The sequence below is a fragment of the Alligator mississippiensis genome, chromosome 10, assembly GCF_030867095.1.
Source record: "Alligator mississippiensis isolate rAllMis1 chromosome 10, rAllMis1, whole genome shotgun sequence".
Lineage (NCBI taxonomy): Eukaryota > Metazoa > Chordata > Crocodylia > Alligatoridae > Alligator > Alligator mississippiensis.
Window position 1 is genome coordinate 54,168,615 of NC_081833.1, and position 20,215 is coordinate 54,188,829.

Genomic DNA, 20,215 nt, shown 5'->3' on the forward strand with positions numbered 1-20,215 from the left:
CATGAAGTGACGTGATGTTTATTCAATCTATTTTATGCTACTTTTCAGATAATTGAGTTTGGCAAGCCAGAAGATCTTATGCAGAAACCAGATTCTACATTTGCATCGCTCTTGGCTGCAGCAAGCAAAGGGGCGTCATAGAAGACACATTGGGTTTTTTGACTGTGTAATCAATGAAGATGCACAGATGATTCATATTATAAATGAAGCTACAGATTTCTTCATCTAAGCCCTGACAATAAAACCCGATTAGAAAAGAACATTAGGATTCTAGATGAAATCACAGGATCAGCCTATGAGTCACATCAGTGAAAAAAAAATAAAAATATTGTATACATGCTAAATAAACACCTTTCTTCACACCAGGGCTGAAGTAAGAAATAGTTCAGCGGAAATTCCAGAAATGTGTGTTCTTTTATATTACCAAATTCTGTCATCTAAAAGAGTTAAATTTTGTTCCTCCCCATAAAAGTACAGTATAAATGTTTTACAATACCACCCCCAGAAAATACACAATAAAAATATTTTAAAGGTTTTATTTTAAAATTGGAAATTAAATGCCTGCAAGGTTTTGGTTTGAACTCTGATTAATCTTTCTTTCTCTCTCTCTCTTTAATATGCAATAGATTTATTGATCCAAACATGAAATATGGTTTGTTGCCATGTTTTGTGTAGAGATAATCATCTTGTATACTCCATGTGATATAGTACAACAGGGAAAAAATTAAAATGCTTTATCCATTGGGCATTACACTTTAACATTTTTTTCCTTGTTGTTTATCACTGAAACATTACCAAAAGCACCTTTAAATGAAGCTTCATTGAATTTGTCAGGAAAAAAGACAATGCCCCACTTTTCAAGTAGACCTCCTCCTATTAAAAACACTTCTATTTTTCAAATGCTAAATTAAGATCTGCATACCAAACAACTCTGCATGCAGATGCACTGCCATTTGGGCCTGCATGCTTATAATGATATTCTCTCTCATTGCAAAAGGTATCTTCCAACTCTCCTCCTTTTATATACGTGTTTATTATTTGATTAGAACATCTTAATAGCAGCAGCTTTTGTGTTTACTTAATATTGTTATGAATATTTCCAGAAGGACTTAGAAAATAAGCAGTGTCAATTAGCGGTGACCTTTTGAAAATATTTCAAAACCAAAACAGTTCTGATGAAATACTGGCCTTTGGTTTGCTTTCATAACCAGGCCTAAATTCCTGTGTGTGTTAATTGTTGATGCAAAATGTTATTACAGTATGCTTGCTTGATATGGCTAAAATCTTAATTTATCTGCTTTGTAAAATCAGTGCTGATATCAGCAAGGGTACAGCTCTCTGTTATTGTTGTGTAGATTTGTTGTGTGCTGTTAAACAGTTCCTGTGTTTTACTCCAGAGACAATAGCAGTTCAGTGGTGGATGAAATGATCTTTTTGTAAAATGTAAAGTCATTTGGGATCCTTAATGATGGAACGTGATACATACATGAAAGCTATAATGCATTATTCAAATAATACCTCAAGATTTTGTTTGTTCACAACACTGACTGCATGCTGGAAACAATTATATTAAAAATCAGAATGAAAGATTGCACAATTTCTGACTTCTGTAAGGATTCAGATATATGACCATGATGGGCATATTATTAAAACAACAAATGGCTCAGAACAGAATATATCTGATAAAATTTAATCTGTCTACAAATAAAATTAATTATGCAACTGTCAGGTGGCAGGGGAGATTTAAAATAAATTGCTTAGAAGGGCTGGTGGCTATTTTATGTACCAGCACATTTACTGCCATATGTACCGCACAAGAGAACCAAGGATAGACAATTCAGTTGAAATGTATTGTGCATTTAGGCAAGGAAATGAGATATAAAGACATTTGCAGAACTAAGATAGCATAAATTAACCAACAAAATGAGGATCTGATGTGTGATCAAGTGGTAAAAACTCTCTGTTGGTAAGGGCAACTCAAATCTCCGTTGTGTATTTGTGAGCCTCCAGCACTTGGACTCTGGAGATTATACTTCTGAGAGAGAAATATTCATAACCTCCTAGAATCTCCAGATGAGACTGCTGTCTGGGGTTAGAATGCAATCTTTCTAGCCCCTACCTGCTAGTTCCTTTTCTTCATTAGTGGGAGAAGGACTAATCCCTTCAGGACACTTGTAAAGTTTTTGCCTCTCTCTAGTTTGCTTTGATAGTTTCATTTATGTTTTATATATATATATCTGTCTATATCCATCTATCTAGATAAAATATATATCTTTGCACTCACAGTACATGTATATACACTCATGTACATGTGTATGCACTCACAGTACATATATACACATCATTTTACTACAAGTGCAAAGATTTTTTACTTTCCATGGGCACGTCCTGACAATGTGCAGGGGCATACATTTCCCATGGAACACGTAACAACAGCACATATTTGTGCCGCTGCTATTTGTCCCTGGGCACACCCCTGCACGTGTGCTCTGGCACATGGCAAATAGACCTATGCTGACCCCAGCAGCCTTACCTGGGGCCCTAGGAGCTTCCTGGAGCAGCAGAGGTACTGAGCCAGCCACTGGGAGCCTGTCTGGCAGCCAGACTAGGCTTTGGCTGATCAGGCTCTGTTTCTGGTGGCATATGCTGCTGCCATATGTACCACACCACTTTTATTAGCGGGGGGGAAGGAGGGGCAGGTTTGACAGCTGGATCTCCTGGTGCCAAAAAAGCCTCTGTGCTGCTAATTAGCAGCATGGCAAATGGGTGCACATGCACATTTGCCTGGACACACACTCTGAGTCTCTCAGGTAGGAACTGTTTCTCTTCCTTGGACTTCTTTTCAAACAGTATTGTAATTGCCTGCAATCTTTCACAATATGTGGCATATCATAAAGTACAGAATCTCATGCCCAGAACTCAGTCACAGACTAGGACACTTATGGGTAAGATTCATTACAAAATAATATGGAGAAACACAGACTGTGACATCTACTGTATTTCACAGTGTATAGGTAGATGCGGTGTATAAGGCAGCGCCACTCACAGCAGACAGGGCCAGGTTCTACGCTTAGCTGGCACAACTCCATCCCCTGCGTATGGCACTGAGCTTGGCTGGTGTGGCCCAGGCAGTGCCATTCACAGGGGATGGGGCCATGCCAGCCAAAAACTGAAACTGGCCCCATTCCCATCCCCTGGGAGTGGTACTGGGCTCAGTGCTCAGCTGGTGTGCCCCCATCCCTGGCAAGCACCACTGCTTGGGCCGCACGAGCTAAGCATTGAGCCCAATGCCCCTTGCAGGGGACGGTGATATGGTGTATAAGTCGAGGTTGAATTTTAAGAGTTAAAAATTGGTCTTCAAAACTCAAATTATACCTTGCAATATGGTACTTCACCTACAAATGGGCTCACTGAAGTTGACTGTAATACTCATGCAGTAAGAAGTAGCCTAATTTGAGCAAAGTGTTATCATTCTCTGATTGAAGGTGGGAAAAGATTTTTGAACATATCATTTACTCCCTCAAAATTTCATTTTTGAGTCAGGAGACACAATTTTTAATTTGATTTTAATTTAAGATAAAAACATTTAAAACGTCAAAATGTTTTTGTAGTCAGTTGGGAACTTGCTTAGCTCAAACAATCCCTTTTTTCCCTGGGGCACACATGCTCCCTGCAGGGAACAACACAAACAATGGGGTTTTCTCACCCCTGTGATCTTTTCCCAGACCAAGAGTGTCCAGGTTCAGGTCTGCTGCTGCCAGCCCCACACTCTTCTCCCTCTCTCAGTTTCACTCCAGCAACTTACAGTCTCTGTATTCACAGTCTCTCAGGGTTTCTTCACAGTCTCATGCAAACCCCCCAAGAAAGAAAAGCACTCCTGGCATGGTGCTCAGCACTTATCCCAGGAGCCAATCCACCTGCTCTCTCCCCTGATCAGCTCAAGCCTGGGAGCTTTTGAACTCCCATAGGCCAGCCAATTATTGTTCTCAGCTGACCCAACCCTCCAGAGCAGGCTGGCAACCATTTCCTTATTGCCTGTAGCCATATGGTAGCCCTGGAGGTGTGTAGCCTATGTGCAACTTGCAACAGTCTTGTTTGGATATTTTCAAAATTAAATGCTTCGAACTTTACTTAAAAGGATGTTTCAGCACCACATTTGCCCAAGTTTAATTTTAAAATGAACCCCCCCCTACCAAAAGAAACCTTTTTCTTTTCAGATGAAAAATGGTTTTGGCTAATTTCAGCTAACAAATGTTAAAACCAAGCATTCATACTATAGCTCTAACTTTAATATGCAGACATCACTTTTTCATTTCCTGAAATGTTGCCAATTCTAAAAATGAATACTTCTATCATTTCTGATTTTGTCTAACACTTGCATGCTGCAGTTAGGGCTGGTCCTTGCTACTGGCAGGGTTGGAAAACTTGTTGTATACCCTAATTTAGTTTATGCTTAACCTAAAAAGGGATAGTCTTTTTTATTCTGTGTTTGTACAGCCCCTAGCTCAATGAGGTCTAGCTTATTACTGGGGCCCCCAGAATTTATTTAGGTATACTGGGTGCGCCTACACAAGATGCTAAATGCACAATAACTTTATAATACTGTGCAGTAGCATCACAGCAGAAACAGTGCTAATACACTGCTGCGCAATATTATTAGGCTACTGTGCAGTAGTGTCACTAAAAAGGCGTGCGCCAGTGCTACTGTGCACCAGTGCCAGTCACTGTGCATTGATTTAGTAACACTATAACTATGGTGCATTAATGAACATGTAGATGCACCCACAGAGAGACAAATAATAATACACTTAGTTCTTTGGTGAATTGGGGCTTTAATATTTTATCCCAGGACTCAGAGATGACACAGTGCATGCCTTAATCACTGTCCAGATAGCGGGATACTACAAGAATACTCTATGCTTCTGCAATGATACTGTGACACCTAAATGTCCCTTCCCCTGACATTCATGTCATCAGTCAAGCAATAGTTTGTGACTGAAGTAGCGAGAGAGACAGGCTATGACAGAAACATAAATGGCATTCTTTTCTGTAGCATCAGCCAAATCCTATTCAGCAGAAATTTTTCACACAGGTACAAATTTAATTCAGGTAAATCCAGGTTGTTTTAATTTTGCTTATTTTAGGAGTCTTTTCTTTGTAGAGGCTAAACCCTCTTTCACACGTGCCCTACAGTGCCTACACAGCAGATTTAAGTACTAGACAGTATCGATACCAATGAGTCAATGTTTCATGCAATGACCCAAATACTTTTGCCAGTTTTAGTTTCATTTACTTTGATACCATGGACTATGTGGTCTGGTTGACTGGCCAGTAGATCTTGTAGAAATGGGAGAGATTGCTCTGTGGTGGGCATTTTGCTCTTCAGAGATGTCCTCAAGGGCTGGTTATATGCTCTTATTCCTCCTCTCCAAGGACTCAGCTTGCAAATTCAGAAGGATTTAATTGAGGTCTCATGTCTGTTTTGCACTTGTAGCCATGCAATTGGCTGTTTGTAAACTCATGTGGGTACACATTCTGAGCTGTTCTGTTTGTTAAATCCTGCTGTTATGCTCTGCTTACATCCTCACAGTTTTAAGGGATTTAACAGGCACTACACTTCATTAAGGCACAATTTTGACAAGACAGCTGATGTCAATATGTATACAGAGCATGGGTGACTGGTGCCTTCTGAGTCAGAGGAGGCACTTGCCCCCACAGCAGACAGCCAGTGGCTGGGGCTTCCCCACACAGCCAATCCTGCAGATTGGGGGGGAGGGTCACCCCATGGCCGATCCCACCAACCCACAGCTGGCACTTCTGGGCATACCACTATAGGTCAGCGGGATTGGCCATGGGGGGACCGCATCTCCTGGTGCACTCGCCGGCCGGTGCTCTCAGGGGGGCACCAGTGCTTTTGCTGCCGCCCCCGCCTGGGAACACTGTTGTCAGGGCATGCACTAGCACTCTCAGGAGGTTCACGTGCACCCCCACACACCCTCTACACATTGCCACTGATACAGAGACATCGCCAAAGAATCAGCTGGGGCCATGAGTCTTCTTCCAAACAGATGTGCAGCTTAGGACTGGTTCACAATCTCAGGATCATACCAAATCCAACACTTCTTTTCAATATCCAGGTGATGTTATGGACATCCTGACATCTTATTTAAATCTAAAAAGTTATGGACTTTGTCATTGACCTTTACTCTCTGCTGTAGATTTGTAACATTAAGGCTTGTTACTGTGTATGGTCTACTGGGTGTTGCTCTAGAACCATTCCTGGAAAATTCAGACAATGCAAAGTGAAATTCAGGTTGTCATGGGCAAGTAGCTTTTTATAGTCTTAACAATAGTGCTATGTGCTCATCACTGGCTGTTTGACTCTGGGTACAGATTTAATTTTTAAAGCCCTAAGTGGTAAAAGTCACACACACCTGCAATGGTTAGGGAAATTCACTCCTTGAGTCATGACATAAAATACTGCGAAATGGCTGGCAGCTCATTCTCCATTGAAAGCATGTGCTTTTGGGAACATACTCCCTGAAGTGGTCCATCAACTCTGACAAGCTACAGAAAAAAGTGCAAAAGTTATCTCCTAGGAAAGTCATTTACTTAATTGATGTATAAGCTATGAGGATTTTAATTTAGTCAAGTTTTGTTTTAATTGCTGTGAAGTTCCCAAGTTCTGAGGTGACTGGCACCACTTATTTCTACTTAATAAAGCATTAGAGTTCTTCATTAAGTGAACACATTCGCTTTTTACTAGCCACATGATTCTTTTATCCATTTGGATCTAAATAGTTCTTTCATTTCTCACTGGTACTAAGGGTGCCACTATAGCAGCTTCAAGCAATGCCCTCATTGTGAATGTAAAATGCACATAATAGATACTCAAGCAGTACATCTTCTGCCTAAAGGGAAGAGCTTGCTAGCTCCAATTACCAGGGATGCACTTGGATATGACCCCATGGTATAATATCAAGCCTCAGAGGAAGAAGCTGAAATATCTCCTAGCCATTAGTTATCCAAAGTAAGACTCATCAGCAGAGGATACTCTAGGGGTGACACATTGAAAACTATGGTGGAACATTCCTCGGCATCATGAATCTCTCTCAGAAACATCAGGTCTAAAGCAGCCTTTGAGTAGAAATGTAGTGGAGCTTTGATATTCTTGTGTTTTCTTGAACCTCTGAGTGAGAGGGACTGCTAAAATCAGGGGTGTCCAACCTGTTTGCATGTGGGGCCAGATCATGAACTTTTTATCACCCAGTGGGCCGGCAAGCCATATTCAGAGACCTCACAGGAAGTGGTATCACATCAGGAAGTGATGTCACATGACCTTTGACACCAATGAAGTTGCAGGAAGTGACAATGAAATGGGTCTGGAAATGTGGTTTAAAATCCAAAATAAAAATAATATAAAGGCAAGAATGAAATAATACCAAACACTTGACTAAAATAAACACTTTTGCTTCTACTCACTCCTCAATGAATGAAAGAAGCATAATGCAAGTCGACAGATCAAATGTGGAAAAGATATCAGCCAGAGTGGAAACTAATCAAAGCAACAAAATATGGGCATTTCTGAGAATAATCTTCAAGAAGATTTACTTTTATTGAATTAATAACTAGTTATGACTAAAGGTTACATAATAAAACCCTGGTTTTAAATGTTGACCATAATTTAAATAGCAACATCAAAAGGGCTTGTCAGCATCATCCAGTCTTAAAACAAATTGCCCTTTTCTACACAGAGATTGATGGCAACATGAAACTTGACCACTAGGGAAGCCCATCCAAAGATATGTGCTCCCTTCACACCTCCCTACTCACTCCTACAGGTGTTCCCAACACTCCCTCTTCCCCCCCCCACACACACATACTCCCTATACCCTTCCCTACACGTACCCCCTATTCATCCCTACACCCACTCCCAGCCCCCTCACATCACTATGAACCCCCACACACACATACTCCTTGTTGACCCTTTCACTCCAATGCTGCCCTCACATACGGACCCCTGCACCCACATCCAACACACATACAGGCAACACTCACTCACCAAAGTGTCAAGGGACCCGCATGCAGCCTCTCACCCTCATAAGATTCCAGCGATTCAATTTGCTGGCAGCCTGCTTTTGAGCAAAGCGCATCTAGTGTAGTCCTCACGGTGCACCAGACCAGCAGCTCCCACTTTTAATAAGGACTGGGGCATTAGGATCCCCAGTTGTGGTTGGACGTAGAGCACCTCTGGGCCAGGCTCCTCCTGCCTCCTGCCCAGCCCGGCTCTGGCAACTGCGTGCCCCACAGCCCCAGCCCAGCCCCGAGGTGCCCCCAGCTCTGTGCGGGAACTTACCCAGTGCCTCCATCCACCGTGCACGCAGGCAGGGCATGGGCCATGCTGCAGCTGCCTCAGCCACACTCCAGGGGCAAAGGGCGGAGACAGAGGAGAAGTTGCAGGCGCTGCCCCCAGCTCATCGAGTCAGGCATGGCTGGGGCAGCCCTGTGCCGCACAGCCCTTGGAGCAGTGGTGGCAGGACCCAGCTCATGTGATGAACCTGGCCCCAAGGGGGTAAGCAGCTCCACTCCCCTCGCTGCTGGCTGGGGCCCGTGGGCCAGCCCTGCCTGCCTTGCCCCGCCACCGCTGTTGCCGCCACCATGGAGCACGGAGCAGGCACCAGGACTCCTCGCCTGACTGTTGACTGAATGCGTTTACTGACACAGGTGTGTCAAAGAAGCCATCACAATGGCAGACTTTATAGTCTCTGAAATATCACCAAGGCAATGTGAAAAGAACAGGAGGCCTTTTGTTCTCACAGGTCAAGAAGACCCATTCTGGGTGTTGCTAGGAAGGAGTAGACAAAGAATACAACTGTAACACTGTTTAAAAAAACGGTACATTTAAAGAACAAAATACTGGGCATACATTTATTTTGGAGATTTATTAGGCTCTCTGGGATACTTGTTAAATCATACTTCATTCTGCTTGAACAGTTCAAAAGAAAGTAAGAGTCTGGGTTCTTCCCAATTAGTTTATAAGTTCTCAACCTGAATCAGAACAGAAATGACTTTTTTTTAAGCATGGGAATTGCTTTGGCCTTAGTCACATTACTCTTAAAGTGAATAAAAATACAGAAATTTAGGGTAGCAAAAAGTCATATAAATAGCACCCTCTCACCCAGTCAGAAATGCCATCTTTGTGTATGGTTAAAGACAGCATACTTGAAGTGCTGATGTTGCCTTGAGAGGATACAATTTTATTTTATAAATGGTTCTAAAGTGGGGAGGGGGAGTTGCCTTTGAAGTAAGCATTAGAGTCACAGGGCCACAAAAGTTAAGCTGGAACACTGAAATTATTAAATGTATTGCTCAGAAGCTCCCATGGGTCTGATTCTAATCTTTTGATGTCTTGCAGTCTGGATTCAGAGACAATATAGAACTATCCCAACTTGCAGTGGTGGGGTGTCTTTTGGTGATAGACAAGGGTAATACTTATTTTATCTCAAGACTTGTTTATTCATCATAAGGGCACCCATCTGTACCACTAGGTCTGCACCATTCATACTGCAAATTGAGCCAGTAGAAGGAAAGAACTGTGACGCACAGATTCAACTGCCTCCACTCAATCCCTTCTGAAAGGTTACATCCCACAACAGATATCTAAAATGTGTCACACCATATGCAGTTACACCATACATTCATTGAACAGGAAAATGGTGCAAGCTGGGTAACTTCAAGGATTTGTTTGAGGATCCAATACCTTTTTCAGTGTTCATGTTGAGTACTTCCTGAAAACTGTCTGATGGATCCTTGCTAATCATTGCACAGCATTATCGCCGTCAGTTTGCCACATGCTTCTGTATTGCCCAAGTCCGTTCAGTGTGTCTGTGCAATTTGTGGAGATTCAACCAACATTGCAAGTGGACAATAATCAGTTCCAGGTTTTCTCTTTTATTCACCCACTGTTGACTCTGTCCTAAATGTCACATAGACATTTTTGCTTGGATTAGAAGAACCAGCACTGGCATAAATGGGAAGAGGGAAAAGGGGCAACTAGGGCAGCAGGCTGGGGTACCACCTTTTGGTAGGGTGCACAAAAATGGCTGCCGCTACCACAGAGAGTAGTCAGTCATGCCACTACAACTGCTACCACTGCCCTGTGCAAAGCTGCTGCCCTGGGAGGTATTATGGAGGTAATACTTGAAAGATTGAAAGAACCTTACAGAGAATTTGCAGAGGATTTAACCACCCACTGTTCACAGTAGACTAGGTCAGAAATAAGGAGTCACTCTCAGTTGTTCTCTCCCCATACATGCATATAGTGCATTAGTGTTCCTAAATATCTGCTAATGATCAGAGCATTTTTATCCGTTTATAGTTAAACAGTAGCACTATGAGTGACTATAACAAGTTCATCACAGCATTGTAAGGGAGAGTCAGATTCATGGTGTAAGTGGTAAAAATCTTAGAAACTTACTTTAATTGACTGACTAGTCTTCTCATTTTATGAAAAATATTAACTTGAACAGTGTGCTATGTTAGGACTGGGAAGTTGCTGACACACCAGAACAGCTTTCATGAATCCACTCTAACCTTCCATCTTTTGTGTTCAGTCTCCTCTCCCTCAGCCCTCAGGGGAAAAGACGACCAACAAATGACATTTCTGCTATCTCAGTGATATTGTTGAGTGTCTGCAGTCTCTCAAAATCCCATGAATCCCTGGGGTTTAATGTGGAACCTCTCAAAAATGACATTGGTTCACAGGTAGTGGTGACAGGAGAAAATATTATGTGGGGGGGCTGGATGTGTGGGAGGCGGCACAGGGCAGGGTGTGGGGGTGGTATACAGTGGTGTGGGGACACCCCTCCCTCCTGCAGGGTCATTGTGGGGCTGGCACACAGCAGGGGCATTGGGTGCAGTGTTGCGGTGGCAGGGCACAGCAGTGGCACTGGAGCAGTGGACCTGTGTTTGGGGGGGCTAAGCCCCATGAGTCCCAGCCTTCCACTGCCTACGTTCACAAGCCACAAACACAACACCCCCATGCAAAACTCCATTTAAAATGCTCACATAGATGGAAAGTCATTAATACAAAACATTCTGATTTCTTGGCTCCTGTAAGAGGACAAAAATGTTGTATTTTTTCTTCTTTGGTTTCTAGTAGGGGTGCACCAATAAAGAATTTTTGGGCTGATACAGATGGCCAATTATTAATGAGCCATATTAGCTGTTACTGATCCCATTGCTGATATGCAGCCTGGCAGCTTGGAGAGCAGCATCTGGCTGGTAAGTCTGTTGGTGGGGGAAGAGGCGGAGGGCAAGGAAAGGGCATGGGGGAGGGCAAGGATCAAGGTCCTTACAATGAGGGAGGGAGTAGGACTGGGGCAGGTGCAGGCACAGCACAGCTGGGTTGGGGTGGGGCATGGGCCTGAGCCGCAAGAGGTTCATCTGGGGCGCACAGGGAGCAGGGGCTCTTCCTGGTAGAGGGTTGGGCCAGGGCTGTGCTCAGGGCAGGCAGCAGAAGTGCTGGGGTGGGGAGGGGTTACAGGGCAGCTAGAGAAACCCCAAAAATTGCCCATAGCCCTTCCCTCCCAGCACCACTGCCGTCCACCCCAAGCGCAGCCCCGACCCAACCCCTCTACTGGGAGAAACCCGGTGCTGCTCCTGGCCCTAGCCCGCAGCAGCAGCCCGTCCTCACCCTGCACACAGATCAAGGGCACATAACCCTCATGGCTCCCCTCAGGGTAGGGGCACATGGTGGCAGGATCCGCCCCCCAAGTGAGCTTCTCATGGCTCAGTCCTACACCCCACCTTACCCCGACTTGGCAGCGCCTGCCCCAGCCCTACTCCCTCACTGCAGGGGCCTTGATCTCTCCCCACACACTCCCCTTCCTTCCCCCCGCCCCTTCCTCTGCTACAGACTTACCAGCTGGACGCTGCCCTGAAAGCTGCCAGGCTGGACATGTGCATGCTGAGGCTGCATGCATGCATATGGCATTCATCGGTTATGTTATCAGCCACATCAGCCAAAAAAAGCCGATTGCTGATAATGTCAATTTCCCTTTTATTGGTGCCCATATGATATGGACCAATGTATCAGTGCACCTCTAGTTTCTAGTTTATCACAATCTGTTTCTATCTAGACAGCCCTTGAAATTCATCCAGAATATCACAATCACTTAATATACAACTTCTCTTTTGTTTAGGAGTATGAGCATGGATAACGCTTTTCACCTCCTCTAAAACCTTTCACATTAGACATAACTAAACAATGCTTTCCATTTAAGATGATGGTACATCAGCCCTGAATTATCCAGGTCTTAAGATGTTTTAACACCTGTTCTTGCCTTTGTTATTCTACAAGGCTAATGCTGTTGGCTGGATTTGTCTTTGAGACAAATGGATTCAATTAGGACAAGGATGGAGCTTTGTCAGTTTAGGGATATCAGAAAAGCTTGTTGTAATGCCTTATACTTATGCCTGTATGTCTTTTGAATACAGAAATATGCAGATATACTTTAAGAGCAATATAGACATATAGGAATCCTAGGTAAACAGAAAAAGAGAATATTGTATTAAAGCAAGCAGTGAAGAGGAGACAGCCTGCACACAAATGTTTCTAGATTGCTAGTTGTCATATTGAATGTAATAGTTTGAATGTTTGTAATAGTTGCCCATTAGCCAGTTTAGGAAGATGACAAGATTCATCTTCTTATCTAGGCCATTGTTTTGGCCTATGTGTGGAAGGTCCGGGCTTTGCTCAAAGTCTTAACTCTTGAATTTTATCTTTAGAGGCCTTTAACAAGGTTAACCTAAAAATGACCCTTAAGCAAACATCCCGAGAGATCAAACCCTAGGGGCCTTTGAAAAGATTGGAAAGAAAGGTCACTGCAGTGGTGTGGAAATTCCCCAAAGAAACTGATTACCAAGCAAAGGAATCTGTTAAGAAAGATCCGAGCCCAAATTTGGGAGTAGTGACAGGTTTGGGTAGGAGGGGCCCAAGAGAGCAACTCACTCAATAAAAACTGTAACCTACTGTCCCAATTTGGAGGTAACCTCACTTGCAGAACATCAAAGGAAGAATCGCAAGTGTAGGCCGGATCAGACTGATCACCTGAACCACCCTCTCCGTGAACACGAATCTCTTAGTTCACGCTGAAGCCTAGGAGCGCCCAAAGGGGACTGAAGGAAGGGGACTTGTTCCTATCACTGCTGAGACCAACCCTAAAACCATAACTAAAGAATGAAGGTATACCTGGGGATTTGGTTTCTCGTAATTCTAGGATTGTAAATATATTATGAAAAATAATAGTATTGATTCAAATTTAACTTTTAGTTGTAATTGTAGTTGTTTTTGTAATACTAATTCTTATAGCATTGTTTGGGAAGGAAGTGCATTTGGAGCATTGTTTCTGATATATGTAGTTATTGTGTTCTTAATGTTTGTGGTATTTCTTAAAGCTAAGTAGTGTTATATGCGTAGCAAATAATTTTAAAATAAAATTGTGTTGTATGAATTAAGTGTGCAATCATTGTGAAATCGTGCAATCAACTAAATACTCCCCCAGCCAGTGCATCAAACGAATCAGTAAGTTGTGTGGGATCTTCTCTATTCCATAACCCACTAGAGACACTAGTCTTACCCAGGAACCATGATTTGGAGTCCATAACACTTGCCTCTCTGTCACAACCCATGCCCTTCATCTCTGGCAAAAGTTAGAAGCTCTCTGAGGTGAACTCTCCAGGATCCTTTGTCTCAGAAGGACAATTGCCGCTTAAAGAGAAGAAAAGAAAAGAAAGAAAAAGGAAAGAAAAGATAATCTTGCAATTTCAACCCAGTAATGGAAACAAAAAAGGGAGGACTGTTACTTAAGGCCATAGTAGGTAGAAAAGAATGCCACTTCAAGGTCATTTATTTGATACCTTGTGTGACACTGATAAAAGGGAAATTGTACTGTTAGAAGACATTGAAATATAGGAACATAGTAGTAATACCAAGAGTCTGGGGAGATAAATGGAAAAGCACAACAGAAGAGGAAAATATGAAAGTGAAAGAAGAATGGAGCAACATCCAAACAAGAATTGGATGTTGCTCTAAGGACAAAGCTGGGTACCTGGGTAGTGTGTTCCTCAGAACAGGTACCTAATGGCTCAGCCCTCCAAATCTTTGATCAGAAAAAGGGACAGTTTATGCAGAAGCACCTATAGAACATCAGTTTTAGTGCAACTGAAACAGAGCTGTGTAACGGTAACAATAATTGCATTGTAGACTGAGCAAATTCACAGCAAGTCTCAGTGAGGGTTTAACATTTTCAACAATATTGAATTTAGTGTCCATGCTTGTTGAGATTCACCAGCTCATGAGTGACAGCTTTGAATTCTTTGATAGGGGTTGCTCCAGTGCCTTCATTAGTAGACCTTTAAAAAGAAAAATAGATTCAGCCTTACTATACTTCAGTGTGATGTGTGAAAATCCTGACTGCAGCTTTATCAAAGGTATTTATTTACTTCAGCTGGGAGAATTCTGTGCTACAGCTTAAAAGGGCTTAATTCTACAAGTAATCTCACCAAGAGGACAACAGTGACTACCTTCTTGTGGTGCAGTCTGTGAGTAGCTGTAAAGCAAAACTAAAAGTCACTACCAAGGTAATTTTCATAGGAAAGAGAGACTTCTACAAACAATATTAAGAAACAGCCCTATGGGTAACTCATTCTGTAACTGTCTACTACAAGGTTTCTTGCACCATTCTCTTAAGAATTTGGCATCAGTCACTGTCAAAAGGCAGGATTCTGGATTAGACTGACCATTGATTTAATCTAGCGTGACAGTTACTATGTTTAATGTGAATCAAAGTCTCCAACCATGAAACAGTGATTAAATCTGTTCAGCAACCTGGATCCCTAAGCAACAGAAATCTTAGAAATGCCTTTATTGTATTTTTTTCATTGCAGCAGACATTTTCAAGTCCTACAGCCCTGCCAGAGATTCTGCCTTAGTCCCTCTTCACTGATTACACAGGGTATAATCTAATTAAATTACATTGATTTAACTTGGGTTAGGTTGATCTAAGTGATGATCTGTATGGATGATCAGGAAGGCTACACTGGGCAAAAAATGGCCAGCCTGATTTAATTTAGAAGATTTCATAGACATCAGGGCTAGCAGGGACCTCAGAAGATCATCAAGTCCAAACCCCTGCCCCAGGGGCAGGAAGTCAGCTGGGGTCAAAGGATCCCAGCAAGATAAATGTCCAAATGTCACTTAAAGGAGTCCAGAGTAGGGGCTTGCACCACCCCTGGAGGTAGTCTGTTCCAGACCTTGGGGGCTCGGACCGTAAAGAAGTTCTTCCTTATGTCCAGCCTGAAATGTCTTGGAGGAGTTTGTGACCATTTGACCTTGTCATCCCTTGGGGCGCTCGGGTGAACAGGCACTCCCCCAAATCCTGATGTACACCCCATATATTCTTATAGGCAGCCACTAAGTCACCCCTGAGCCAAGTAGCCATGAGATGATCACGGGACACCAAATAGAAGGCTTTTTTAAAATCAAGATATAGGACGTCAATCTCTTCTCCCTTGTCCAGGTGATATACCACCTGGTCATAGAAGGAGATGAGATTGGTCAGGCAAGACCTACCTGCAACAAACCCATGCTGGCTATCCCTCAGGATGTTGCCATCAGCCAGTTTGTCAAGAATGGTCTCTTTGATAATTTTTTTCAAGATCTTCCCCAAGATAGAGGTCAGGCTGATAGGCCTGTAGTTCCCCGGATCTACTTTCCTCTCTTTCTTGAAGATAGGCACCACTGGCCTTCTTCCAATCTTCAGGCACTTCACCAGAGCGCCAGGAGCTCCTGAAGATCCATGCCAGTGGCTGAGCTATGATGCCTGCCAGCTCCTTAAGTATCTTGGGGTATAAACTGTCTGGGCCAGCTGACTTGAAGGTGTCCAGCCTCTCAAGGTGTTCCTTCACGTGGTATACATTGATGAAGGGTAACAATTCTCTCTCACCCTGGCTGTCCTGTACAGTATTGAGCAGGGCCGTCCCTTGGGACTGGTGAAAAACCGACTCAAAATACCCAATAAGCAGGTTGGCTTTTTCCTGGGCGTCAGTTGTCAGTTGTCCCATTTGGTTTAGCAGGGGCCCAATGTTACACTTGCCTTTCCTCTGGCTCCCCACATATCTAAAAAAGGACTTTTTATTGTCTTTGATGCATGTAGCCAGTTGGAGTTCAGTCACAGCCTTGGCTTTCCTGGTTTGCTCCCTATGGGTCTGGACAAGTGCAGAATACTCCTTTGAGGTGGATACAGCCTTCCATCCTTTATAGGTCTTTCTTTTTAGATGCAGGAGGTCCACAAGTTCCCTGCAGAGCGAAGGGAGCTGCTGTGAATTGAGTTCACCTGAGTCAGACTGGAAATGGGTTAGCCCAATCTACCAAAAATCTGTACATGTTTGGAAGCACAGCCCTGGGACTGCACTTTTCCTACCCCCTCCACCCTGACCAGGCTACTTTCAGCCCCACAATCCTCTCACCTCCCAGTGGACAATCTCCCTAAAGACCCACCAAGCCTCCCCCTGCAGACCTGCCACCCCCCCTTATGGGCCACCAGCCCCCATGATCCCACTCACCCTGACTCCCAACTCAGCTTACTTAAATCAGGTTCCAAGCATGGCTCCTGGTAGCAGTGAACATGTGCACATGTCGCACCCATTCTACGATCATACGGCTTAAAGAAACTGCATGATCATAGATCATGTATGGTGAATGTGTGCACATACACACATACAACATCTGACCCCAGCACTCTTTCCTGCCTAGTCAGGGGGTCAGACTCAATGATCTGTTGAGGTCCCTTCTGACCCTAGCATCTATGAATCTATGACACCAATAACAAGATTTTGGCCCTGAATTTCAGGACAACTTCAAATGTGACCTGTTTCACACCTGCATTTTTCTGTCTGCAAATAACTGAAACTGCTCTTTACAGCACTTTGCTGCCCAACTAACAGACTTGCCAATCTTGTCACGTAGTTAGGGATTTATGTATTATAAATTAAGTCCAGAAATAATGCAGCCTACAAACTCTTGTCTGTAATTATTTGTTACAGTGAAAGCCTATAAAAAAGGTGAGATGTTTTCTAACAAGCAAGCTTTAGTAGATACATGGTCACCCCAAAGGAAAAGAGCAATATAAAAATAAACAATTTTTTTAAAACTGCATATTCATCAAATAAATGCTTTACATTAGCATACTGATAAAACTAGTCAGGCATCTGTGATGGTACAGGACTGTTCTGTGTACTCCTGATCAAAGACGCACTGGGTGCATCTATACAAGACACTTTATTGCACAGTAGCATAGTTTACTGCACTGTAAGTGTGTATGTTTACATGTGCACACACTCACTGTGTAGTAAACTTTGCTAATCACAAGCAAATTTGCTACCTGCAAATGGACATAGCAAATTTACTCATGATTATTTATAATGCTCATGTCATGTCAGGAGCTCAAATCTGCTCCTGGTCAGCTGGTCATCAGGGGGCAAGAGATTGCTCCCTGCCCTGGGAGCTGCCTGCTGCCAGGGCAGGCTCTGCCCCTGGAACCCAGGCCAGGACTATATCTCCCTGTCCTGGCAGCAGAAAGCTCAAAGCCCCTCACTCTAAGATCAATTGGGCCCCTCACTCTGAGATCACAATCAGGATCTCCTTATCAGGCTCTCTCAGTCCCTGATCCACTACCATGGAGCTGGTGCTTGGAGCTCCCAGCTGGCAGGGGCTGGGGAGCCTCTTCCCCACCCAGTTCCATGATCAAGGAGCTGAGCAGGAAACATGCTCTCCAGCTCCTACTCCACAATCATGGAGTGGGGGCTGGGAACTGTGCCAGTCAGAGGCAGGTCCCAGCCCTGTGCCCCAATCCCTACCCAGCCAGGGGCTTGCTGCTAGCTGCCCCACCAGTGGATCAGGGCATGGGGCTGGGACCTGCCCCTCCCCTGCAGCTCTTTCCAAATCTGCTGCCCTGATTAGGGAGCCACAGCTAGGAGCTCCCTACTGCTAGGGAAGGAGGACATTATCCCTGCCCCAGCAGCAGGCAGTCTCTAGGGGGCAGGGAGCAATGCCCCAGCCCCAGCCAAGAAACAGCTGTCTCCTGGCGCACTGCTCCTCTGCCAGACCCTGGGCTAGCACCCAGGGGGAGCTTAGAGCTTCCCCTGGTTGTGGCAGAGGCCCATTGCAGGGCCCCAGGAAGCAGGAGCAGTTTGCTGCCATTAAAAGCAAATCTGCTCCCAATTCCTTGCATGTGTAGACGCCTGCCTAGGAGCATTTATGTACGAATAGTTTACTTGCAGTAAACTGCTCCTGGGTCTAATGCATGTGTAGACACACCCGCTGCATCATAATCTTTGAGGATTGCCTGTTTTCATTTCTCAGTTACTGAGTGAAGAAAGTATGCTATTTTTCAATGACTGGAAACCATATTTGCCCTTGTTTACAACAAGGAGAAAAATGAATGAACTGTTTCTAAGTCCCCACAGACTTTGTCCTTATTAATCTTGCAAGGGTGCATAGAACATGTTAAAAGAAAGGGATAACAAGATGAAAATTCTAGAGAACTTGTCAGTAAAAGTTACTAGTGAATCTAGTTCACTGATAAACTTCTTGTAGTATTCCTGTGTTTGTTCTGAATTTTAAACATATAGTATCTTGTCAGACAAGCCCACCACACAATTTTATCTTATTCTGTTGTCTTCCCTAGCTTTATGTTTTAAAAATGACTTTTTGCCCTCAATTCCAGATAAAAACATGAGTCCTAACTTAAGTGAAGTGGCAGTCTTTAAATAAAACAAGAGGGAAATTACATTTTGTAATCTTCAAAAAAAGACTACTTTGTTGCTGTCAATTGGCTGATTATAACGGAAATAGTTTCTAAAGTCTCCCATAAAGCTAATGATTATCCTAGGGATAATCTGGGTTTATTCTGTTCTATCCAGGTGTTTAAGCTGCCCTTCACCATGACAGATGACCAATTTATTTTGAGAAGAATGACTAGCCACACATTAAGTGTGATTCAGCAGTTTCTCTAACATTAAAAAAGTCAAACTAGAAGGGATCCCCTGGTTGAACAAAGAAAAGTGAAGCACAGTCTGGCCCATAAGATGGGAGCCAAAACCATAGAGCTTGTGTTTTTAGTGATGCTTGAGGCATTCTTGAACCAGAAGGGAGAGATTTTTCTCTAAAATGAAACTTTTACTAATCTTCAGAAGTTTGTGTGGAATATAGTGATATTTGTCAAAGACATTTAATGCTCCTACAGATATGGAAATACACAAGAGTTTTCAATATTAGGTAACACAAAAGAAAAAAAAACTTAGCAAGAATTGTATAGCACAGCAGCACCAAGTAGCTGTTCTACTCAACAGAGGATCTTACACTGCACAACTTGCAGTGTACCAACACCCAAGTACCAACAAACTCAGATATTTGTGTCAGACCTGCCATCAAATGTAAAAGAGTTCCATGAGAATTTGGGGGTTGCAGTATTCAGTGGTATGAAAACTTAGTATGTGTACTGTATATTTCACATTTGTATAACCTTTGTACCAGCTGTCATCTGAATCCTAAACGGCTGGATTCAAATAGCTTGCTCTTAAAACTATGAAAGAGAACCAGCCCAAACATTCACCCAAAATTTCTAGAATTACTAAATATCATTTAGATGAATAATAAGGAAAACATTCCACTCCTCGGTATTTTTTCCCGCAGTCACCTAAGTCATTGCTGTGGACATCCAATAGACAGGAAACCCGGTTCTATATAATTTGTTAACCCTTTCTGTTAAATTTCAGGTGAGGTTTGGTGTCACTGGCCGGGTCTATGCATGTGCTGTACTGCAGAGTAGACTAGTTAGTTGCAAAGTCAAGCACCACCGTTTATAGATGCAATGGTATTAGGCCACAGTAAATTAATTTACACCTGTGTAAAATAGCACTGGCAGGACAGTACTAGCTTATACTAGGGTAATTTACTGTGATTAAAAGCATAAATTGTGCTCACCCAGTCAGCATAGCCAGCTGAGGGCCCGACTCCTGCCTGATGCTTAGCCACACAGCTCCACACTTTCAGCACCCTCATGCCCCAGCCAGCCCCTCCACGTATCACCTGGATACGTGTCACACGATCACTGTATCACACGATGCTCCCACCCAGAGCCTAGAGCTGACT

General features: G+C 43.4%; 1 protein-coding gene across 1 annotated transcript in view; it reads left to right on the forward strand.

The window, feature by feature from the left end:
• Positions 1–1,587, forward strand: part of LOC102563172 (ATP-binding cassette sub-family C member 12) — a 91,995-nt gene extending 90,408 nt beyond the window's left edge. Inside the window, exon 31 of the mRNA XM_059713920.1 lies at positions 49–1,587. Coding sequence (XP_059569903.1) covers positions 49–141 — 93 coding nt within the window. The 3' untranslated portion in view covers positions 142–1,587. The remainder of the gene's footprint in view (positions 1–48) is intronic.
• Positions 1,588–20,215: the final 18,628 nt, after the last annotated feature.